Source organism: Arvicanthis niloticus, chromosome 1 (genome assembly GCF_011762505.2).
Source record: "Arvicanthis niloticus isolate mArvNil1 chromosome 1, mArvNil1.pat.X, whole genome shotgun sequence".
In the NCBI taxonomy this organism is placed as follows: Eukaryota; Metazoa; Chordata; class Mammalia; order Rodentia; family Muridae; genus Arvicanthis; species Arvicanthis niloticus.
The window spans coordinates 29475189-29501531 of record NC_047658.1 but is presented as its reverse complement, the minus strand read 5'-3'; the positions used below and the strand labels follow the sequence as shown (position 1 = coordinate 29501531).

Genomic DNA, 26343 nt, shown 5'->3' with positions numbered 1-26343 from the left:
CACACCACTTCTTACATGAGAAATGCCTGCATGCTTTCAGGTATATAGTGTACCACCAAATGTTTAATGATAATAAATTATTAAGAAATTTAGTTTAAAACAAATCTTCAGTGCATGTAATTTTACTATTTATCAAAGTAAAACTCATGTTTCCAAGCCAGTAAGATGGACATGCTTGTTTATTGTTACATAAAGAATTGAATTCTGGCTGAATATTGATGCTGCAAGGCAAAGAGCATCTTGGATGGGTTCAGAGTTACGAAATGTCTTATCCTCAGTGCTCCAAGTGGCACTTCACATATATATGTGTTAAATATTGGAAGCATATTTATGGCCATCTTTGAAAGTTAGAAATTCCATCCTAAACTCAAGCCAAAATTTATGTAAGGAGTTTTATGAAACTCAAACAGCACTTTAAAAAAAACAAACACCCAAACACAATACAATCTAAACATATATTAGCTTGATCCTTACATCTGAGGAATAATGGTATGAAAATATGAAAAAATTTATTCTCCATCATTAAATCATTATGTTTCTATAACAGTGGAAAAATTAGCATGTGCAGTAAAAAACACTTATGTTCCTAACATACAGTCCCAAGGGTTTTATGCAGCATAGAGTTGGCATCTTGTGGAGTGACGGCATGCACAGTGCAAAGTCGTGTGTGTGTGTGTGTGTGTGTGTGTGTGTGTGACCGGAGCCACACTGAAGTTGTGGAGCACAACACACCTAAGCACTGCAACATAGATACATTACATAGTAATTCATCTACAGTAGACCTTGAGTTAGTTTTGGACACTGCACATTTAAGAATCTTTTACCACAGAAAACCTCAGTGTAGGCTTTAGCCTATAACTGAAGCTTCAGGTGACCTTGACTTTTCAAACTCACCTTTACTTTAAGAATCCAGATTTTTACTCTCCCATTGCCTGTATGTGCCTTTTCCACATTTTGCCCTGTGCCACCATACATCTGTCCCTTCATTCTTTCTGAAGCAGGATCACTCATAATACTTATTGTTTTACCTAAAGATGGCTGGTGTTAGCCACTGACTGCCTACTTCACTGTTTGCCCCAGTTCCTGAATTGCATAAAAAGAAAGCAAACAATTTACTAAGCTCAGCATTTAAAGACTAGCTTCATGGGACTTCCCCCGTTGTTTCTCATCTCTCTGTGCGGTTTGTTTTGCAAGGTCTGATTGAATGCACACATCACATTGTCAACATAGCATCAACACTGTCATAAATAACACAAAATATATGTAAACACAATTCAAATTCTTCCCAATTTCTCATGAAATGCATATACATGAAAACTGGTTTATAAATAGAAATTCTCAAATGTTTTAGATTTAGGTAATTTCCACTTTTGCAAAAAACTATAAGCAGTATTCTTAGGAACTCCGTGTAGAGCTCTTGTGTTACACTTACTTTCTAGCACTACCAGGCTAGTGCTTGGGACATTTTTCTTTTCTTTTCTTTTCCATTTTTTCTTTTCTTTTCTTTTTTTGAGTGTTACTAGCTTACTTTGCAAAAGGAACCTAATCTGCATTGTTCCCATCCTCACTTTCTCTCCTGCCTACCTCACCCTGCATGTGTGACAGTGCTGAAAGCTTCTTAACTTTTAACAATTCTCTTAAGATAAAACATGCCATTTCAATCCATTTATTTCTAGGTGAGAGACCTACCACTGAACTAAATTTCCAACCTTCATTTTTTTAGCAGAATATTTCTGATGTATTTATTTGTTCTCTGTATTTAATCTTATTAATTGTCCTGGAATCAGTTTCTCATTTCAGTATTTTTTTTTTGTTTCTTTTTTTTTTTTTTAATTTTAGACCTGTCCATATATATTCTCATTTGCATTGCAGGTAAGCATTTCTCTAATTGTAGGTTTGAAAATGTCTTAATGAGATTAAATGGAGACCTAGAGACACTTATTGAGTTTTTTTTCTCAATTGTATCTATCCATTTATTTTCTCATAGTGACTGCTGTGGGTTGAATACAGGGGCTCAGCTCTTCTGGGAAGCACCTCATGTTGAGTTCTAGCTCCAGTTGTGCCTCTAAAAATATTTCCTATGTGGAGTCAGTGTCTCTGTTGGTTGCTAAGCCTGGCTTTGAATTTATGATACTTATCAGTCTCCCAACAAACTAGGATTACAGAAATGTGCTCTCACATTGTCCTCCTCAGAATTTGATATAAGGTGAAATTCTACAGTGAATTTTGTTTTATTTTTCAAACACCATCAGTATATTGAAACTTCTAAGCAATAGAGTCAGCAGAGATGCATTGTCCACTTCATGTAATCATGGAGTTTTTCCATTCTATGCCATTGAAGAAACCCATGCAGGCCTGCCATCTGGAGGCCCCAGATTCTCTACTCCACCCACATTTTCAGAAGCCAACAAACAAACAAACAAACAAACAAACTACTCTACTCCATGCTCAAAACTATCCTGTGTAGATCAACAGACTAAAATATTTGGAAATGAAAGTTTCCTCATGTTCCTACAATAATTTGTTTTATTTACATATATATATATTTACCATGCCTCTAATATGAGCATGCCAGTGTACAGTCAAGGATATTGTCACTGTCTTCCTATTTATCTATTACTTCTTGGCTTTAGATTCATAGACACAGTCTTTAGGAGATACCTTCCCTTAACTATATTGACCCAAGTTCTTGACCCAATTCAATTTACATGAAGCCTTATTGTGTACTCCTTCTAAATCTCAGTGGCCATCTTCTTGAACTGTCCTTGTTAAAATATAATTCCTTATATTTACCAAAGTTAGGTCTCTTTTGGCAGGCATACATTCTCAAAGATGCTCATGAAGCAATGAAATTGCAACACTGAGCAAAAGCCTGCATTACAACCCAGCATCCATGCACCCACATACAGATGGTTAAAAAAATAACAGCATTTACTTTATTCTCTGGACTCTGTAATTGAGTGTAATACAAAAAGCATTCAGTAGCTTCACTGTCTTAGTTTGAAATCACATGACATTTTAAACATCTTGATGAGTTCATTTCAATACTGACTCTTAGTCGATGATTTGATGTCAGTGTCTGATCATGCCATTTATAAATTGCTTTCTTTGTTTCTACACTGTAGGTGAAATAGTGTTTGTTTCACTCAGCAAGTTTCAGTGACAAACACCCCAAATCCCAGTAGTTTATAACAATGAAATCTTTTAAGTGCTTTCTATGCAAAAATGGAGGGATGCTATGATGAGGTACCACATATACTTACCACCTGTTTCACTGGCCACACCTCATTGTCAACCTTTACATCATAAGAGTGAGAATGTTTAGTTCTCTTCCAGAAAAGAGCATCAAATATTTTTAAGTGCAATTAAATTTACTACATTTCCCAAATTTGATTTTCCCACCAGATATCTTAACATTTTCTAAAGTACAACTTAAAAAAAATATCCAATACAAACTGAAACTAACACACAGGAAGTGTAGAACCACTGAAATTGTTTGAAAAATCTGCCCTCAGCCAGCATGGGAGATTACAGAATGACAGAAACAAATTCTACAAGATCACCAGAAACTTTTATGAAGACAACATTAATTCTGTTTCAAAAATACATCAATATCTAGAAATGTGCCAAGACAAAGAGTTTAGAATTAAGTTCTATTTTTGTAATATATCTGTCTAGCAAATACATTCTGTTTTGAAAAAGAACACAATTTTTTAAAGACCATTTTAGCATTTACCACCTATACCTTAGTCAGGTATAAAAAGGGAGCAGAGAATAGTACAAGCATGAGAAAAGCAATCTTAAAGTCCAAGAACTTCCTACTCATGTCAGGAGACTCTGACAAAGGTAGCCTTGTCAAGTCCAAGTAAGCCCGGGTAATACTACAAACATAACTACATTAGCATGGACATACGTGGGATTTAGTGATTTCTGTTTTTCACACAATGAAATCAAATATGCATGAATGACTAAGTTTCTTTGGACAAGGGGGAAAGAAGCTTATAAAGTAAAGTACCTACCAAGATAGAAGATGCTAGGAATAAGATTCCTGGATGCTAGTAAGCTTAACAATTATGAAAGATGACAGCTAGTCCTCTAAGTAAATAGTAGCCTTCTGCTAATACATATGCATCTAACAGGGTGTAGAGATCCTCATGCAGTTCTGACAGACCATGTCCTGATATTGGCAAGGTTACAGACCCCAGCACATGCTGAATCTGTGGGAAATTTTCCAAGGAGTCATAGCCAATGGCTAATAATTTAAAGTTGAAAACCACTGAGTATCCTTCAAAACAGCACAAGAACCTCCAAGATGACAACAGAAATGCAGATCTCTAGTTTGGTGCCTGTGTGCCAATGCAGATATAAGCAGGTTCCCCAGTAGATGCTGAGTCAACAGGCAGAGGTACAGTCCCTGCACAGCACACTGTTCCAAGTCAGGGTTTGCTTGGCAAAAGTATCCAGCAAAGATGCTGAGCTCAACCCTTTTTCCCTAGATGCACTGAGAGCCATGCCAAAACCAGGCTCTGGACCTCAATTCTCCCAAATTTACATCACTCTCTAGGCATCAATATTGTTGAAGATCTCATTAAAAACAGGCATATATACTGTCAAACTAGCCCTGTAGACTGATAGCAGCCACTCCAGTGTATCTGTAGAGTAACAAGATAATAATTCTGTAGCTGATGCAGAGTGGATCTAGACACTTATGCTTCTTCCTTTTCCAAGCAGCTGCTAAAGGACTCTCAACCCCTGCCTTCTGGAAAGAGCACCAGGGCTATTTTTGGGTCCTTTGTCATGCTATCCTATTAATTTACCTTGGACTTTGTAATATAGACCCACATTAAAAATAGTGTGGTTTGAGTACAACGTGCATACCTGCAGTTCTAGCACTCAGCAGGAGGTTGAAGGCCACCCCAAGCTACACAGTTACAACTTAGAAAAGAAAAAATGAAGAAGGGAATAGTGTGACTAATTTTCTTCTCTCATTACTAGTCACTTCAATATATGCTGATAAAAAAAAAATCTATGAAAGAGAGGAAAGGAAATGTGTGAAATGGAAGAGAGAGAAAATACACCTTGAGCGGGCTAAGTGTCCTTGCAGTCTTCCATAGTAAAAGTGTACTTTGGCTCATGCAATACAGAGAACAGGGGCTCAGACGGTACAGCTTCAGAGGTTACTTGGATTATTCCTGTTTGTGAGGCTGTCCAATCTCACAGGCCCTCTTTCCTTATGCACAAAATCAGGACAATAATACAACTACCAAGAGAAAAAAAAATGTGATAAGTTACAATTCGTTAAAAATGAAAAACTATTGTGATGGAAATGGTTACCATCAAGGAAGTAAAAAGATAAGCCGAAGGATAAAAACACATATTTATAAGACATATATCTGATATCTAGAGCATATGAAAAATGTTCACTCTTCCTCAGAAAAAAAAATCCCAGATAAATAACCAAATAAAAAGATGGGGGAAGGTTTAGAATAGATATTTTTCTAAAGAAAATGGATGCAGGCACACCTGCTTTGTGAAGAGATTCTCAGCTAGCTTTATCACCAGTAAAATGCAAGCCAAATGCACAGTAAGATTCACTTCATTACTGCTAGGATGGTTATAGTCAAATGACAGTGTGGACGGGCTACAGTGTGAAGAAATTGGATTTTGTAAATGTTGCTGGTGTCAATCTAAAATGCCTGGATCGCTTCAGAAAACAGTTTGAAAGTTTTTCCAAGGGTTAAAGCATCACACTAATAATTGCACTTCTAAATACACAAATTCACTTTTTGAGAGAATCAGAACATGTCTATGCATTATCAAATTAAAATCACAGTGTAAGGCATGGGATACCTCCTAACACATTTTTGGTCAGAAAGGTCTCCAAAACAACATATTAGCCTTAGTTACTCAACATAACTAGATCATAAGACCTATGACCAAGAACACTAAACACTTTATTTACAGGACACAGAGAAATCAATTTCAACTCCATTGAGAAATATCCTCCCTTGTGTTCATAGTGTCAGAAGGTGCTGGGCAGGCTGAAAACATACATTCCTAGTCTTAGCCAGTACTGGCTACAAGTATGGAATACATGCTATAGTACTGACCTGCTTGGAAAGGTCTCCTCACTGATGTAATAGCAGCACAACTATTATTGGGTAAATAACTGCTTCCTGATTTCATTATGCTTATACCCATAAACATGGTTGGCAGCAATGGATACAGAGATGTAAACTGATCAAAGTGCTGAATTAAGAGACTGAGGGTTCAGCCCTAGATGTGATACCTCCATTAATCCCAACACCCCTAAAGCTCAGGGATTGTCAATGATGAGATAGGAGGAAAAGTAAGAGCTCGAGGGTTGGAAGAGTGCTGTGGAATGATGTATTCTGGACTGGTATGAATGGTTATCATATTAATGAACTCACAGAAGCTATGGTCCTACAAAAGTTCTACAGAAGACCATGGCAGTTAAAATCCCAGTATAGATGAGGTAGGTGATCTAAAGGCTGCATCCCTTACTAAGGAGCTATTGACAAGTGACAACAGCTAAATAGAATCATTCTTTTGTGAGGATATGGTCACTGGTAACTTTCCCTTGCTTCAGTGTATAGATTCATAGCTATACACACTCTGGCAGCACTAATTAAACTTAGTGGGTAATGAAAAATAAAAAACACATTAAGTTATATGAGGGACATTTTGGAGGAAGTATAACAGGATTAAGGGGGGAAAGGGTGGATGTTATCATATTTCATTATACATATGTAAGAAATCTTCAAATAAAAATTATTTTAAAATAAATAAAACTATTATATTGCAGAAAATGAATATAAATGAATGAAGAGGAAAATGTCCACAGTAAAACATGTACACTAATGTTTATAACAATCTCATTCTAAATAGCCCCCACATGGAAATAACCAAAATTAATTGCTCAAAGGATAAGAAGTGCCAAGTCCATTCATACAATAGAAGAGTATTCAGCAGTAAAATGTAATCAATAAATGACACACAGCACATCACAAGTACTAAAGAAAACTTAGTTGAAAGCATCCACTTACAAAGAACTCTACTGTGTGCCTCCATTTACATGAAGTGCATGGGATAAGCACATCCAGAGAAACGGGAAGTGGGTTAGTTACTGTCTGGGCATGGGAAAATTACTGCTAAAAGCTAAAAGGGGCAGTAAAATTTAAACTTGATAGTGTTCAAGGTTTCAGAGGCCTATATAAAATACCACTGAATTGTAGACTTTAAGTGGGTGAATTATATTGTATATGAATATATCAATAAATTAACCGATAAGAAGGAAAAAATCTGATATATGTGTCTACTACTGGGAAATACATGTCTTAATTGATAGCAAGTAAAATATGCATTATATTGCCAATAAATACATCTTCTTTCCCCCTTATTTTTCTTTCTTTTATTTTCTATACTTTTCTTTTTGTAATCAAAATGCTCTGACCATTGAGCATATTTAAACATGATTGTTAGGGTCTTAAAGGTAATCCCAGGAGATGCACATAGATAAATACTTTTTTAAGAATATAGGGTAATGAGTTTTTGAAAAACCTTGGCTTCTGTAGTGAGACATATGTCAGGCAGGAGCTCCTAAAGGCAAATGATTTCACAGCAGCAACTCAAGACTCAAGCTGTTCTTTGGCAGAGGCTACATGCATGCTTTGAGCCTGCTGTTTTGAACTCAGAAACTGGGAGTGGAGTCTAGCCTAGAATGCAGGTGAAAAATGTGCAAAGAAAGAAAATGGGGAAGAGTTATACGATCTGAAGAGAAACCGAGAAAGACGGGGGGCGGGGAGGGTGGACATGGAGGCAGATGTTCACATGTCTCCACCAGTCAAAGATAGTTGATATATCTAGGTTGGGTATTGGGTTATACTTCTGATTGAGCATTACCAAACTTATAAAGCCTTTGATCAACATTTTTAAAAAATTGTATAAAAGCAAAAAGGAAAAGGGGGTTTTCTAGGGAGGGGAAATGGGGAAAGGGGGTGGCATCTGAAATGTAAATAAAATATCCAATAAAAAATAAATTATATAAAAAAGAAAATGGGGATGGGAGAAAGGAAGGACAATTTCTCACTGAGTTCAAGAGGAGAATAAATCATGAAGAAGACACAGATGTTAATGCATCTTTCTGCTTTGCTTATCTATACCTACAATATCTTTACAAATAAAGAACTAATGTTAATATCTTGTCAATATGAATTCAGGAAAAATTAAAGTTTTTGGGTTTGTGAACAGACTCTTAGAAGTGTATCTATTAACAGTAGGGCATACAGGAGAGTTTAAAAGAAAGATCAGTTTGCCCTAATCTCTAGTGAAGAAGCAAGACAGTATTTTTGAAAATGGGCTTAAAGAACTGATCAGTTTTACCATCAGATATCTCAGTCTTTCTCCATACTTTAACTTTTTTTTCAAACAAAGCCATAATGTCCTTATCTAGTGGCATTCTAGAAAAAATATCACACAGCTAAAGACATATATTAAATATTCTGTTCTCCATGGATCTTGAAAGTTATCTTAAGCTTTCAATGCAAAGAATATTCAAAAAGAAAGCGATAAACTTAAATTTGGCAAAAACTAGACATGACACATTTTGGCAGTGTGCAGGACAGACACTCAGAACTAGTGTGAAAGATGTCATCTTCGGTGATGTGCTAGGTGAGTGCGCCTCTGAGGTGATGTGCTAGGTGAGTGCGCCTCTGGCCTGAGCACATTTGCTAGGATCTCCTTAATTCAGAATTTCCTTAAACCCAGTTCTTTACCTTGACTGCAATTCCCATGCTCTGTACGCATTTTCATAGCTCATTGGTGTTACAAGAAGAGACTCTGACCCCTTGATTTTAAACTTCAAAAGATTGTCCTCCCAAATCATACTGTGCCAGATGAAGCTTCCTCTAAATGTTACCAGAAAAATACAGATGTATTTGATCTATACTTTATGTAATATGAATGTAAGAATTGCCAGCCCCCATTTTTACTCTCATATTAATAACACAAACAAAAGAACTATACATTCAGAATCTCCTAAAAATGAAGATGTAGATTGAAAGCACTATTTTGATACTATAGATAGATAATTTACAGTATAGTTGGGCATGTGTCTGTGAGGAACAAGGTCCAGCACGTTAAAAAACATCAAAACCCAGGGATTTACAAGATCCTTCTGTAAAGTGGAGGCTTATTTTCATGGAACTTGCAAACATACTCCTGTATTCTTTAGATCACCTCCAATTTGCTTCCAAGAGCTAACACTACACAAATTGTCTGTCTGTCTTATTCTTGAGAGAGGATCATGATATATAGCCCAGCCTGGCCTTAAACTTGAATCCTCTTGACTCTGTTCTCCCAAATATGAGCACTGCCGCATCTACTGCCACACCATCACATCTTAAGTAAAAAAAAATATTTACTTGATAATGAAATTATGAAAAAAGAAAAGCAGGAATAACTAAGCCAAAAGCAATAAATAAGAGTGAAAAGTGGGAAGGATGTTGTTAACTTAATGTAAATGATGCAATGAGTACTGTGTTGAATAAATAAACCAAGGTACAGCTATCAGTGCAGACTTGCATGCACACATGATTTCTGAAAAGCGTGTTGCAGTACACATAATCTATAATACTCTGTCTGCAATTGATTTTTAAAAAGACAGACAATTCACACAAAGTCTTTCATAGGCAGCTCATCTGAGATGCTTACCAAGTAGGCACCAAAGAACACATTCAACTTCATTATCAGCCAGACAGATGATGCAACTTACATCCTGTAGGTCATGACTATGTCAAGTGTGTGGGGCAGGGCTCTTAGGCTGACTGATATGTGTGTACCATGGTATGACCATTTTGGAGAGCAGTTTAGCATTGTCAGTTAAGTTTAACATTTCCAATTCTACTCTAAGGCATGCAAGTAACATTTATCTGCACCTATATTTATACTTATTCAAGCAACGTTATGCCTTCCTGTGCGTAAGAAGCAGAACATTTCTAAGATTATGAAGAAAACAAATGAACTATAGTGTGGAGAGGAATCAAGTCTCCAAATGTAAGGCTGAGGTAGAGAACAGTGGCTAAACAGTCAGACTCTATTATCCCTTAGGCAATGCTCAAGTCAGGTTGTGGGAGCTTGAAAGGCAGCATGGTTTCTGGTCGAGCACATGCTGGAAGCCCCAGTGACCCAAGGTAAACCTGAGGGACAGCAGAGGCTTCACCACGCCCTCAGACTCCAGGCTCCCAACACAAGGCTGCAGTCCTCCATAGATTTGTGTTTTTCAGTCATGTAGCCGCAAGCAGATCTCCATATTAAGAAGGGCTTAGCCAATTAAGTTTTCCTTCCTACACCCTCCTTCCTGCAAAAGGTATTTAACCTCAGGCCCACCCTGATAAATGGGTATGGATTCTCATCTACTTTACACCATGACAATAAACATCTTAAAACCGTGGACTGTTTCTTGTTTCATTGGTATCTGCTGTGGGGAACAATGGAACAGGCCTTTACCTCCCACAGAAGACCTGTCTGCATTCCCAGTCATGAAGACCACCAACCCAAGCCAGTTGCCCGTGACCAAGCCAGTCAAGCCAGCCACAATCAAGCCAAGGACTCTCCCTGCAGGACCCATCCAGAGCTTCTCTCTCCCTCTCCCCTTTGGCCATGGGGCAGTTCAGTGTGAGCCCCCCCCACTTTGTTCTCAGCTCTTCCGCAACTTCCAGCGGCACCTGGGTGCCCAAGAGCCTGAGAATCAGATGGTCCCTGGCCTCTCATCAGGCCCAGGGATCACCCCCTGCCCCAATCGAGCTAGCTCCAGCTTTTCTGGGACCTCAAACTGTGCTGCCCCACCACTGGATCAGTGTCCCTGAAGAGGCTTCTTACAGCCCAACACCTGCCCACCACCAGTGTAGGGTGAAATGTAGTTAAACTTCCAGTGTCCTGCCTCCCCAGGCTGCCCTAGCCCTGTGGCAAGGTAGACGCAGGACTTCCAAACCTCCACACCCCCTTTTACCCAACACCAGGTAACATGGCTATAGGGTCATAAGAGAATATCTGTCATCAAGGAAAACGGGAAAGAAGTTCAAACAAGGAGTAGGTATAGTTACTTGAGCATTCACTTCAGGCAGAGTTGTTTAGATTCACACCTGTCTTTGCAACATATTCTTATTTATGTGTTCAAACAGAAAAGTTATGAATATCAAAGTTACAATCATCATTTTATGGAAAATTTGAAACTGAATCTTTCTTCATGGCATTGTCTTACCTCCTTATGTTGTACCCATTTGAATAACTACCAACTAAATTTCAACAAGCCAGTAAAACTTTTCACCCCATTCACATACAATTTTTTCTTGTCTTGTCTTTATATCTAGTCCTGTCTTTCCTCTCCTCTCCTCTCCTCTCCTCTCCTCTCCTCTCCTCTCCTCTCCTCTCCTCTCCTCTCCTCTCCTCTCCTCTCCTCTCCTCTCCTTTTCTTCCCTTTTCTATCCTATCCTATCCTACCCATTTTCCCTTTCCTTTCTATTATTTCTTTTCCTTCCCTTTTTTTCTTTTCTCTACTATTGAGAATGGATTCCAGGGTCCTTGTTCACCTAAACAACTGCTCTACCCCTGGGCTAGACCCTTTCTACATTATTACTTCCTTTTTGATGAACTGGAATCAATTTGATTTGACATTTAAAAATTTAAATATTCATTAAATATTGTTCATACACCCAAAATATTTCAGTATCATTTAAACTTACTATATGTAATGAAGCAGAACTTAGGTAAAATAATGGCAAAGATTCTTTTATTGCAGGAATCAACAGTCTTACCTGAGTTTACCCAGAAGTTCTAATCATTGCTTTGTTAATTATCTTTTGAGAGAAGTGCTCAGATTCACTTATTAAGAGATAATGCTTAAAAGTTAAAAGCTCATCTGTCTGTCTCTGTCCCAATACCATGTGGTTTTTTACCAATATTGCTCTGTAGTACAGCTTTAAGTGAGGGATGGTGATTCCCTCAGTTTTTTTTTTTTTTTATTATTATTGAGAATTCTTTTTGCTATTCTGTTTTTTGTTTTGTTTTTGTTATTCCAGATGAAATTGAGAATCATTCTTTGTATCTCTGTGTAGAATTGAGTTGGAATTTTGATAGGGATTGCATTAAGTCTGAATATTGTTTTTGGTAAAATGGTCATTTTTACTATGCTAATACTATTCATGAGCAGGGAATCTTTTCATTTTCTGAGGTCTTTTTTGATTTTTTTCAGAGATTTGAAGTTCTTGTCAAACAGACTTTTCACTTGCTTAGCAGAGTTACATCAAAATATTTTATATTATTTGTGATTATTGTAAAGATTGTTGTTTCCCTAATTTCCTTCTCAGCCCATTTATTCTTGTGTAGAAGAAGGCTACTGATTTGTTTGAGTTAATGTTATATTCAGCCACTTTGCTGAAGTTGTTTAGCAGGTGTAGAAGTTCTCTGATAGAATGTTTGGGGTCGCTTATGTATACTATCATATCGTCCACAAATAGTCACACTTTGACTTCTTCCTTTCCAGGTTGTATCTTTTGACCTTCTTTTGTTGTCCAATTGCTCTAGCTAGGACTTTGAGTACAATATTGAACAAATATGGAAAGTGTATGCAGTCTTGTCTAGTCCCTGATCTTAGTGGGATTGCTTTAACTTTCTCTCCATGTAGTTTGACGTTGGCTACTGGTTTGCTGTATATTGCTTTTACTATGTTTAGGTGTGAGCTTTGAATTGCTAATTGTTCCAAGAATTTAAACATGAAGATGTGTTGTATTTTGTCGAATGCTTTTTCAGTATCTAATATGATAATCATGTGTTTTTTTCTCTTTGAGTTTGTTTATGTAGTAGATTACATTGATGGATTTCTGTATATCTAACCATCCCTGCATCCCTGGGATGAAGCCTACTTGATTGCAATGAATGATTATTTTAATGTATTCTTGGAATAGGTTTGTGAGAATTTTATTGAGTATTTTTGTATTGATATTCATAAGTGAGACTGGTCTGAAGTTCCCTTTCTTTGTTGGGTCTTTGTGTAGTTTAGGTATCAGTGTAACTATGGTATCAGAAAATAAACGAGGTAGTATTTCTTCTCTTTCTATTTTGTGGAATAGTTTGAGAAGCATTGTTATTAGCTCTTTTTTGAAGGTCTGATAAAACTATCTGGCCCTGGGCTTTTTCTGGTTGAGAGACTTTTAATAACTGCTTCTATTTCCTTAGGTGTTGTGGGACTGTATAGATAGTGATTAAAAAACATATGGTATTGGTACATAAACAGACATGCAGATCAGTGGCATAGAACCAAAGACCCAGAAATAAACCCATCCACTTGTGGCCACTTGATCTTTGACAAAGAAACCAAAATCATACAGTGGAAAATGGACAGTATTTTCAACAAATGGTGCTGGTAACTGGAAGTCTGCATGTAGAAGAACCCAAATTGATCAATTTTTATCTCCTGGTACAAAGCTCAAGTCCAAGTGGATCAAGAACATCCACATAAAACCAAAAATGCTGAATCTAATAGAAAAGAAAGTAGAAATAAGCCTTAAACTCACTGACACAAGGGAAAATTTCCTGATCTCAGGTTCAAAGATCAACAATTGACAAATGGGAACTCATGAAACTGAAAAGTTTCTGTAAGGCAAAGTACACTGTCAATAGAACAAAAAGATCTTTAGCAATCCTACATCCAACAGAGGAATACTATCCAAAATATACAAAGAACTCAAGAAGATAGACTCCAGGAAACCAAATAACCCAATGAAAAATGGGGTTCAAGAGCTAAACAAAGAATCCTCAACTGAGGAATCTTAAATGGCTGAGAAGCACCTAAAGAAATGTTCAACACCTTTAGTCATCAGGGATATGCAAATGCAAATGACCCTGAGATTCTACCTTACACCAATCAGAATGGCTATGATAAAAACTCAGGTGACAGCATATGCTGGCAAGGATGTGGAGAAATAGAAACACTCCTCCATTGTTGGTGTGATTGCAAGCTGATAGAACCACACTGGAAATTAATCTGCTGGTTCCTGAGAAAATTGGAAATAGTTCTACCTGAAGACCCAGGAATACCACAACTGGGCATATTTATATGCCCAAAAGATGCTCCAACATATAGCAAGGACCTGTGTTCCATTATGTTCATAGTAGCCTTATTCATAATAGCCAGAAGCTGGAAACAACCAAGATGTCCATCAGTGGAAGAATGGATACAGAAAATGTGGTACATTTAAACAATGATGGCATACTATTCAGCTATTAGCAGCAACTTCACGTATTTTTCAGGCAAATAGATGGAACCAGAAAACATCATCAGGAGTGAGTTAACAGACACAAAAGAACACATGGAGTATGTACTTACTGATAAGTGGATATTAGGCCAGACATTCAGAATACCCACAATACAACTCACAGACCATATGAAGCTTAATAAGAAAGAAGCCCAAAGTGTGGCTGCTTCAATCCCACTTAGAAGGGGGACCAAATAATCATGGGAGGCAGAGGGAAGGAGAGACCTATGTGGGAGAAGGGTGAGGGAAGGAAAATGGAGGCAGGATCAAGTATAGGAAGGGAGAGGGAAGAAGTCCAGAGAGCCTGGAAAATGAATAGAAATATGTAGCAGTAGGATTGGGGAATGGGTGGGTTGGAGGCACTAGAAAGTCCCAGATGCCAGGGATTCCAGAGGCTCCCTGACATTAGCTGAAATACCCAACAGTGGGGAGATAGAACCTGAAGAGACCACCTCCAGTAGATAGACATGACCTCCATTTGAGAAGTGGAGTCACTGACCCATCTCAAAATTTTTAGCTTAGAATTGTTCTTGTCTAAAGGAAATACAGGGACAAAAAATGGAACACAGATTAAAGCAAAGGCCATCCAAAGACTTCCCCACCTTGAGATCCATCCCATCTGCAGACACCAAACCCCAACACTACTGATGATGCCAAGAAGTGCTTCCAGACAGGAACCTGGTATGTCTGTCCTCTGAGAGGCTCTGCCAGCATCTGACTAAAACTGATGCAGATTCTCATAGCCAACAGTGGACTCAGCCTGGAAACCCCAATGGAAGAGTTATAAGAAGGACTGAAGGGGCTGAAGGGTACTGCAACCCCATAGGACAAACAGAGACTAAACCACCAACCAAAGAGTATATATACATGGGAAGATCCATGGCTCCTGCTACATATATAGCAGAGAATGGCCTTGTCTAGCATTAATGGGAAGGGAGGTGCTTTGTCCTGTGGAGGCTTGTCCCATCGAAGGGGGAAGTTATAGGGGTGAGGCAAGAGTGGGTGGATGGGTGGAGGCGTATCCCCTTAGAAGTAAAGGGGATAGGGGTGGGGGTTGTGGAGGGGAAACTAGGAAGGGGAACAATATTTGAAATGTAAACAAACAAAACAATTAATAAAAAATTTAAAAGTTCAGGAAATGAAGTACTTACAACACGCCCAAATTTTGTTTAGAAGCTTTAATACTATTTTAGGTCTTGACCAAAAGAATCACAAAACTCTAGACATGTTTCATTTGTACTTATTCCTGGAATTTCATTATAAAAGTTCACAGAGCTCGACCAACATCTACTAACTACATGGACAGGTTCATTTTTTCAGTATCTTTTACAGGCATGAGATGCCATGCAGACTGGAACCTACTGAGAACTGGGTGACATTGAGATAACCCAGTGTCCTGTCATCTTGTCTGTCACTATCTTTATGGGTCTGTCTCTTCTTACCATGCTTCTGTCCTTTCTTAGAAAGCACCACAATGGAGGCTTCTGGATTTGAGTTAAGATTGCTGCTTGTAAACCCTGAGTAATTTGTTTATGAGCACTTTCAAAAAAATTAGAATTCAGAATGAGAAAAGAACATAGCTAGTAGACTTAGGATTTCTCAAGAAGTCAGTTGCTTAACCAAGTGCTTAATGAGTATAGTCCACGTTCTATTTTCTTATTCCTGGTGGTTTTGTTGGGAGAACTCATTATTTGGAGTTTGGATAATTTGTCAGAACCTCGAATACATGGCTAGATACGAAGACATTTACTCAAGAGGCTTTATAAAACATTTGATGAAATGTGAGATTAACACTTGACAGATGACAAGAAATTTTACCAGATGTGACTCAAAGCTTTTCAATGGAAAAATAAGGAGCTGAAGGAGAAGCACAAGGGAGATGAGTAGAGGCAGTCATTGGAGAATTGCTCACCGGAGAGTGTGAATGGACTGCATTAGTACAAGACAGAAAAAGGAAAACATATCAAAGAGAAGCTACAATCTGAATAAAAGCTTGGAGGTGTAATGAAGAATGTGCGGCAGGAGAAAAGAAGACAATTCAACGCAGTCACTGAGATAACAGTTTAGAGTGCTAAACTGAAGACCTCATGAGTCAGGGACTGGGGCCATGGAAAAAGTATCAGAGCTGGTCAGTGGCTTGAGGAATATGGTAGCATCACGCTAACACAGCAGTTTAGAAGAGTAGGGCTCAGTGGCAGGTGGTTCATTTCTTTCTTGTCCTCTATGACTTCTTGGTATTGAATTACAACACTCCGGGGGCCTGGATTAGGATGTGGAGGCTTCCAACCCCAGTATCAGTTCTTAAAAGCCTGCACGGCAGCCCAACTCATTTAGAACACCTGGCCTTTGGTACAAGACTGCAAAGGAGTCAGATATAGGTGCCACACAATGGTTCAGTAGATTGTTGCTTCTCCCAACTTCATACTTTGTACAGCTCTTTTGTAATATGAACTACATGTTTTTAATAAGAACCCACTTAACATAAAAAAAATTAGAAAATGATGACTTAGAGTTTAGAAAGATTAGTTATGGAAAACGTTAAAGATAAACAGTGGTTGCTATGCAGGAAGAACCTTGACCATCATGGTAGCTATGTTCAATTTTCCTATATCAACACCACTTCAATATTCTAATTTATTTGTTTGTTTACATTGCAGTGCCAGGGATTGACCCTGGGGCTCATGAACATAGTTGGTGCCAATCAGCATTACTGACTTCCAATTTTTCTATACTTTAACATAAGCTAATACATTGCAACAGTATGGGGTCCCAGGGACATTAGTGGCATAAAATTGACATAAAAATGTTACTGTGGTTGAGAGTTAGTACTGTATAGCCTGGCTTCTTTTTTTACAACAAATCAAAACACTATTCTGAACATTGGTATCATGCTAGGAGCTGAAGTGTTTTTGGCACTAATGAACCCAGTTGTCATTCCGTAACTCTACAGCAATTCTAAAGCAGGCACCTCATTACAAATGGCCCAGTCCTGAATTCCATTCAGGGACAAGCAGAATTTATGTGTTCTTTTGACACATGGTATTTTAATCCTTGATTACAGAATGTCACTGGGTTTTGAGTTATCTCTTCTGTGTAAAATATTTATCTCTTCTGCAGAAACAATTCATTTTAATATATACCTGCCAGCCAAGTATATATTATAGGTTCAGCAGCTCTGTATGACTTGTTACTTTTCAAGTGGACAGATATTTTTGTTCCTTCCTATTCCTTGTTAGATAGTCTGTGTTTAGGTGATGAAGTCTTTCAATCCATATGACTGATTAGAATTGCATTAATTCACAACACCAGGTGATAACAAAAACTTAGGATTGCATCTAGCTTTAAAATGTCTTTAAGATGACAAGGGCCATGATATTTCTTTCTGCATGGGTCAGAGTAACTTGAATGTATAAGTTCTTTGGGAGTGAAAGGTTTTATAACTTATATCAAGCCTCATGCAGTATTTGGTGAAGGTAGAACTCAAGTCAGTCTATAAGTGCTGCATCGTGATGACATCATGGGTCACAGCTAGAAGACTTCCCTCTGTTCCTGCAACATGTATACTTACAAAGTACAGTTTGACTTGTACCTCTGAACAAATCAAAACACAGGTGCTTAAAAAAAACAGTGGCGGACCAAGGTAGGCTATGTGCTGCCCAGTCCATAACTTCCCTGGGCATCTGAGAGAGTATTGTAAGAGAGTCTTAGGTTAGCAGGTTTTTGTCACAAAGGCAACTGTGAAAAATGTGAAAAATGCAGACAGGGGAAGGATCTCTCTGCTATAGAAATACTACCAGCATACTTTGAGCAGATCTTTTCCACATAAGGCTTGGGGAAAAGAACTGATGATGTCCCAGTTTTATACATAATAAATGAACCACTTTCTTCAATGCATCAGAGCAGCTTTCTTGATTGTGCACACATATCATTGATGCTAAGGCTCAAATCCTGATTTTTCTCCATGCCCCACACAAAGCATGTCTCCACAGATCTGCAGACCACAGTTCAGCAGTACTCCATGGAGACAAACCTGACTTAAAAATTCAAGCTTCTGTTTCCCCTAACATCGGCTGGTAGAAGCCAGGTTGGAGAGGAGAGACACAGGTTAAAAATTCTGAGCTCTTGTGTATATACTCAATGACTAACACTCCAATTGCAAACAGTAAGTAGGCTGGGGAGAAAGCTAATTATGCTGTGAATAGGACCAGTCCCTTCTGGTGATACACATGGAAGGAGATTGTGAAGGTATGCAGCAATGACGTAACCCAGCCACTATAGCTGTGACAGTAGGAGCAAGGCAGAGTACCTTCTAGAAAAAAGCAGCATGAAGGTGAAATGAACCAGACATAGTTGACAGAAGAGACAGCAGTCACCCACAGGAACTAGGCAGATAACAAAGGGCCAGTTTCCTTAATGTATCAAACCCCGAGAATGATTCATAGCTGTTGTTTTTTGTTTAAATGTACGGACAGTTTTGCTTTCCTTTAGCATTTTCAACACTGTATGTGCATGTGGCCATTCTTTATCATTTGAAAAACACTTCTATTTATCATCTGAATTATCATGCAGAGCATGAAAAGCAACTGAGATATCACCACAGCCATAAAATACATGTGACAGAAATGTAATCAAATCTCAGCATGCCCAGACAGAGAGCAGAAGATATCTTCTGTCTATGGGTAGTTGGATAAGAAAGGTGGTTAAGCTCAGGCCATGGTAAGCTTAACCAGACAGCATTCAGAAAAGACCATGTGGTGTGCAGAGAGCAGCATGGATGTAAGCCAGCCAACAAACACTTCACTATGAGACCATACTGTCAGTGCATCCAGCATCTTAAAAGGACTAAAAGTGGATACAGAATCACCTGTGGCGAAGACAACATTCCTGGAGACCAGACGGTGCTCCACAATGGAGAACTGTGGGAGTTCGATCCTTTCCACGCCAGTGACAGCCTTGTCCCCGCCACGCCAGTAAAATTCAATGTCATCTGTGGTGTAGCCATCTACCAGGAGACAGAAGCAGGAACATGGTGGATAGAAGACACTGTCACTTTAATAGCAATGTAAAGCCCAAGAAATTATTTTTGTTAAAAGTAGTGACTTTATTAGATTTAAAGAATTACTTTATGTGCACATCTGTGAGAAAAATGAAAAAATAAGCTTTCAGGTATCTCTTTGTTACCTCAGCAGTCTGTTTTGTACCAAGATGGTCTTGAAAGGCAGAGAACTGGGATTGTGGGAGATAACAGCTTAGACCAGAGTGACATAGACACCTAGGCATCATCTAGAGGAAGTTTTTCACACATTTTTACAGGGTGGATTACGATGCTGGGGGAAAGCAGGTATGAAGATTCAGGAATGGCTAGAGAGACTAAGGGCCAACTCTCCCAATTGGAGTCTCATGGCAAGAGTTCCTTAAAGGTACCTGACCATTTTAGAAATGCTCTTTGCTGGGAAACTCCTGGCATAGGTGCACTCCTCATGAAGAGAGTGATAACAATAAAGGCTGTATCTCTCACCTAGTTCTGGGGTCAGTTCTCATACTTACCTGAAAGACAGGCAATGTTTCTTGAGAATGAGAAAATCAATGAGAAACAAAGCACAGTCTTATCTCACTAGCCAGGAGTCACCCAGAAGATCACAGCAAATTGTATAATTATTTCCATCTCTTTTTATTTTTGTCTATTTTCCTCCTCTCTTCTTCCTTTAATATTTTCCCATCCTTCCCTTTCTCCCTTTCAACCTTCTCTCTTCCCTCACTCCTTCCTCCTTCTTTCCCTTTTTTCTCTCCTTCCTTGCTTTCTTGTTTCTCCCTTGAGTAAGATCTCATGACCCAATACCAGATGACCTATATCGTCTGCTAAATGTTGGACTCAGAGACCATCACATCCACTTTTCAATTAGATCAGTAAAGCATAAATCTAATTTTAAAATATATCATTTAAATGCAATAGAATTTTTTATTTGGACACATATAAAACAAATTTAACCAATGCTTTCATAGCCCAGGACCCTAGCTTCTGCAGTGTTTATCATGACCCTAGAGCAATCTGCAGTCCTATGGGAAAGACCACAATGTGGCACCTACCATTTAGCATCTCTTTCTGTCTTCCTGACCTGACAAATCCTTCTCTAATAAAATACTTACCTGATTATGTCACTCTTCTATGTAAAGCCCTCAGTTGCTTTCTACACAATGGAAAAAACAAGCCCAAACTTCTTACAAAGAACTCAGGAACTTACAAGATGAACACCAATGTGATGTGTCTCCCTCTCCCATTACCAGATCAGGTATGCATGCCTCTTCCTGCTCAGAACAGCTCCTGTGCCCAGAGCAGCTGTGTTCTCTGCAGAAGCCATTCTCAGATGTTCAAATGCCCCAACCTTCTCCAGGTCACATGATTTACTGAGAGCTTTCTGCAGAAGCCTTCCATGAGATCCCATCTTCTGAACAACCCCACAATTACCCACAATTCTTTGTATTTTAAAACACTTATTGCTCTTTCTGTCTGTTTCACATCTCTCTGAACCATATACTCCAGGCTGGAAACCACTTTGCCCCTATGTTCTATAGGTCCCTGTACTTACAATAGTTCATGCACAGGGTCAAAGTGCAGCTCTATGGTAGAGTGCTTGTTTCACACATGTGAAGCCCTGGGTATAATCCCAGAAACAGAAAACAAAATTAAAGCTAAACATCAGTGCTGGCATAGAGCTGAACTCTGCAAAGTATGTGAGGGATAAATTAACGGATCAACAATTTATACTCGAATGGAAAACAAAGATAACACTTTCTCACTCCATTCCCAGTATATAGAAGCCAACAGAAAGTAATTCCCTGCTTGTCCTCCGACACTGTCAGTCTGGAATTCTGCAAGATAAGTCATCCGTTGCCCACGAAATCTCTTGCCCAACACCTGCTGAAGTCAGGTCACATAGCAATATCAATCACACCCAGAGGTGTGTGCAGGCAGTTGGAGCTGAAGCTGCTTCCTAAATAAAAGCTTGCATTCACTACCTAAAATGTCCATAGTCTCAGCAGAGCCATGGCCTCTAGCCAAATAGAAGACATTTCACTTCCTAGGATAATCCTAGGAACTGTAGGCATCACCATCTTTCCTCTGAGCCTTTGAAGCTTCATTGCCAAAGTCCTTAAAAGCTCCAATTCTGTATCTATGACTCTACATTTCTGTTCTCTGAATTCATAGCTATCAGGAAGGATGGACATTGATCCATAAAGCAGAGGAGAGCACAGTATGACTAGATACAGCCCCCACTGTGTATTCTCCTGGTTCTTAAGCTCCATACACCCTCCGCAACCACAAATACTTCCAATGACACCACAAAAGCAACTTCACTTAACCACCCAAATCTCATTAGAACACCAGTTGAGATTAATAATAAATCAGGCTGTGACAGATTCAGTACAAACACTTGTTGAGACTAGTAATAATGACAAGTCAGGCAGGATCAATAGGTGGCACTGTTCAGGTGGCAGGAGGCACATGCACATCTTGTTAGATGTTAGTAACACAGCTTCAACTCTCCCGTAGAGGTATACAGCACTGAATTATCAGTAGGGCATCTGAACACTTCTCAAATTGAAGAAAATTGTCAAGATGCAGAAATGGCCAGCCTGTAAGGCTACGATTCTGATGGGAAATGAGTTTCACTCCAGCTGCCCAGGGTCCCAGCAGTCCAGCCACTCTAGCATGATGAAGCAGGTTGTAAGAAAATTGCATCTCAGTATTTGCTCTGTTCTTGCTGAATGGTTTGAGATGGGGGATATTTGTTTTCTCCTATTTCAGCACAGAAAACAGACTATCTAATCAGATTAGAATAAAAAACCCTTTTATACTGAGTTACACACACACACACACACACACACACACCTCTGTCTTTCAATCTTTCTGCTTCTCTCTTGCTTTCTCTTCTTCTTTGTGTATCTCTGTCTTTCTCTGTGTTCACAGTAAAATTGATCAGAGTTAATCCTCTAATACTTTGTTTTGTTTTGTGTTTTAGGAATGATACCCAGGGTCTTCTACTGTGTGTAGAAGGTAAGCATTCAACCATCGAGGTGCTTCCCAGTCTAATTTTAAGATAGCTATAAGTATGATAAGAACATTGTAAGTACTTTCGTATACATGCTAACTTACAATAACAACAACAACAACAACAACAAAAAAAATCTTAAAATTCAAAGGACAAAAGGAGGAGGGCAGACTCAAATACACACAGCTTTCAATTTCCAGGGTGCAGTTTTGCTCATCCAGTGGGTATCTTCTGAGGTCCATCATGCATGCTGCTGTTGTGGTGATCCTGAAACACATAGCAGGTGTGACATTAGAGGTGTGCTAAGAAACAGAGGAGAAAAACTGCTTCTAGACAGACATAAGTCACATACACATAAGCCACCCTTTCTAAAGTCCACCTAACCAAAGCCTCCCTCCAGGTATACTGAGAATTTTGAATGGGTAACAAATTCCTTGAATGCATGATTTGAATATACTACACATCTGCTTTATCAAGAAAACAAAATGATGTTTAGTTTTCCTTCCTTTACCTGTTCTAAATTGACAAGTGAAAGGTATACATGTTAATGACGTTTGGAGTAAGATTTAAAAGTGTGCATCCATGCATCGGAGAATGAAAGCAAGGAGTGCACTCCATCTATAATCCAAAACTGAACACATTTTCCTAAATCGTGGAATTATTTACTCCAACATGCCATCCTATTCATTAGAAAAGAGTTTATAATTGGGATTATTACCTTCTACTATCTGTTTCCTAATACATTTCCCCCAACCTGAAGGCATGTGCCCGTGTATGCACATATATATTGGTAAGGGTATTGTGCTTAGCAGCCTCCCACTCATTGTAAAACTATGCGAACCGTAATTTACAAAAACTGGATAGGGAAGCCTGAATAAGTCCAGAAGTCGGTTTTCCTGCCAGCAACTGTTTCTGACATGGAGGGCTTATCCAGATCTTCCCGTTTTGCTGCAATAATGATCATCTTTATCTAATAAGATAAAATATTGACTGGGTTTATCTATACAAACTTCACTAATATGTTAGTTACAAAAGGTTTGGTATTTAACTGTCCATGATCCTGCAGAGCTGGTGATAGATGATGAAGGTTTAGCCAGATAATTACTCCTAATAGATAGGCATGTAAGGATTCTCCGTTGTAAACTTCTTGTTCAGTTTTTAATTTGAATTTATGTGTAAACTTATGGTGAATGTTTAACCATGTAATCATGTATTCTGAATGATATAGAAGTGTTGAGGACAAAGAGAGGAGACAGACTTTAGGAGAACTTTTTAGACAGAACTGAACACAAGAAAAACTTAGAAGTAAAGGCATTGGGAGTAAGAGCACTGTTGCATCAGAGCAGGAGGAGAGAGCAAGATTAGAAGGAGAATGCAGAGTGGGATAACTTAGGAACTATAAGGCAGAATACAAAAGGAAAGACAAAAAAAGAAGCTGTAGAAAGAGCAAAAGGAGCAGGCAAGCTTCTCTTTACCATGGGCAGAACAGGAATTTTCTTAATAGCAAGGCAGGCTTAGTCATACCAGAGGGAACAAAGCTTTCTTCTAACAGATTTGGTTTAAATTCATTTAGCAATAATAGGTAGAAGCTTTTTCTTTCTCTATGAAATAAAGATTGGTACTCATTTTGGATCCAGAATGAGTGAGTTCTTTCTTCTTTCTGCACTGGCACTTGGTCTCTCTCTCTCTGTCTCTCTCTCTGTCTGTCTGTCTCTCTCTCTCCATCTATACATCTATACATCTATGCATATGCATATATATATATATATATATATATATATATATATATATATATATATATGGATGTGTGTGTGTAAGTACATAATTATGAGATAGTATGAAATCTGGGCCCAACTGGTTTGTATGAAGATTTAAAAATATGTATGCATGAATCTCTGTATGAATTTATGTTAGTTTAATCCATAATTGCTTGTGTAAAAGTTTTTCCTTCCACAAGCATGCCTCTCTTCTCCTGGTTCAGTGAAAGTTTATTACTCCAAACTACCCCCTAAGAAGAGGCATCTGGAAAAGAGGAAAATGTCTCTAGCAATCAATCCATTACTTAATCCTTTGCTGTTTTAAGATGAGGATTTAATGTCAGAGACTGCAGCTTCTGGCCTGAGAGGAACTCAGACAGGCGGGTCAACTACTGCAGCAAAGTGACTTAGATGTAAGATAGGTAAACATTTTGTTATTATACAGCAATCTTAAATATCTCGCCCCCACTGATGCTGACCCCCATCTTTGGTTTGCCTTCAAGAGAGAACCAGAAATAAAGAAGAAGAGCCTAGGCATGGCCCCCAGAAATACATGTGTTCACTACTTTTCATTCTTTGGAAGAAATACTTAGAAAACCCCACGACTGTTTAGAAAACCTGAACGCTATAAAAGTGAAGAGTATATGAAAGATCAGGCTGTTGGGCTATAGGAGAAAGAACAATTGGGGCAAGGGAAGGTGTGGGAGCAAGAAGAGAGAGGGCTAGGTTGTGCAGCACAGCAGAGCCTCTCACTTAACTCATAGACTAGGTAAGTAACTTAAGTGACTGAGGGAAACTTGCACCATTCAGCTCTAGCAGAAATGGCAAAGACAGGGAGTTTCAGACTCCAGAATTGAGAGCTCAAGCCTACTGAATGGATCTGGTCGAGTTTGATAAGCCCCAGTAACATCATGGGCTCTATATTTGCAATCCCCCATTCTCCTATATATGTCTTGATTCCTGTATCTCTTTTCTCTTTTCCCTCCTCCTTTCACTCCTCCTTCCTCTATGCCTTCCTCCCTATATCCCTTCCTCAATCACTCTTTCCATTTCTTTCTTTTCTCTCTCTTCTTTTCTTCCTATTTCTTTTTGTTCTGAGAAGAGGACCATTATACTCCACTTCCACAGCCTGCTATAGTATGAGAACTACATTCCTATTTCTAATGAATGATGGCACCAACCAACTGAAATTGAGCATCACTGGGTGAGTGTGTTGGTTGGTGTTAGCTATCCAACTTTACAAAACTAACTTCATAAAATTTGGAATCAGCAGAGAGAAGGGTCTATAATTATGTCTATGAGTTATTTTCTTACTTGAGGTACTTGATGTGTGAAGACCCACCCTGAAAGAGGGCTCAGCTATTTTGTAGGCTAGGCCTTGCCATGAAAGAAGAGAAAGCCAAGCACTATCATGCAATTTTCAGACTGCAGATGCAGTGTGACTCTGGATTCTATAACATACCTTCCTGATGGACTAGACCCTGAAACTGTGATCTGAGAGAAACTTTCTTTCCTTTAATATTGCTTTGGACTGTATATTATATCACAGACATAAGAAAAGACAACAAGACAGTGAAGTTCTCTGCTCAGCAGATTATTTTTTTAAGGCTTTCATTTTTTTTTTTTTTTGCTTTTGAAGACAAGAATCTTCCTGCTTTAGTGCAAGCTTCTGATCGAAAAGCAGAGATATATGTACACATGGTAGGAATGATGAGAGCTGATGTCCTGGACAGTGACACAGTAAATCTACTGCTGCCCACGAGGCTGACAGTCTGCTACTTCTATTCTCTGTCTTCCTCTGTCTGTCTGTCTGTCTGTCTGCTCTCTTCCTCTCTCTCTCTCTCTCTCTCCCTCTCTCTCTCTCTCTCTCTCTCTCTCTCTCTGTCTCTGTCTCTCTGTGTGTGTGTAAGTAATGAATGCATATATTAGAGATACATTATATTAAAACGATGTATATTTAAAAGTATGTCTTCCTTCGCTTCTCTCCTTTCTCTTTTTTATTTCATTCGTTTTCTATAGTTCTCTCTTCTTTATTAATGTTTGCTGGATTGTATTCAGACATCAGCCAGTCATAGCTCCGAGAAGGCAGTGTATCTTGTACAACCTAGTTAGTTTTTCATGCCTCTTTACTTTTGTATTAGTAGTGAGAAAGACAATTGTGAGTATTAATTTTAATGTTCCTAGCTGACTATGTGCTGGCAC

General features: G+C 38.6%; 1 protein-coding gene across 3 annotated transcripts in view; it reads right to left on the bottom strand.

The window, feature by feature from the left end:
• Window positions 1–26343, bottom strand: part of Gabrb3 (gamma-aminobutyric acid type A receptor subunit beta3) — a 389323-nt gene that overhangs the window by 19082 nt on the left and 343898 nt on the right. For all 3 annotated transcript variants that reach the window (XM_034495967.3, XM_034495984.2, XM_034495976.2), the window contains 2 exons: window positions 22569–22651; window positions 19198–19335 (listed from right to left, as the gene is read on the bottom strand). In XM_034495967.3, coding sequence (XP_034351858.1) covers window positions 19198–19335; window positions 22569–22651 — 221 coding nt within the window. The remainder of the gene's footprint in view (window positions 1–19197; window positions 19336–22568; window positions 22652–26343) is intronic.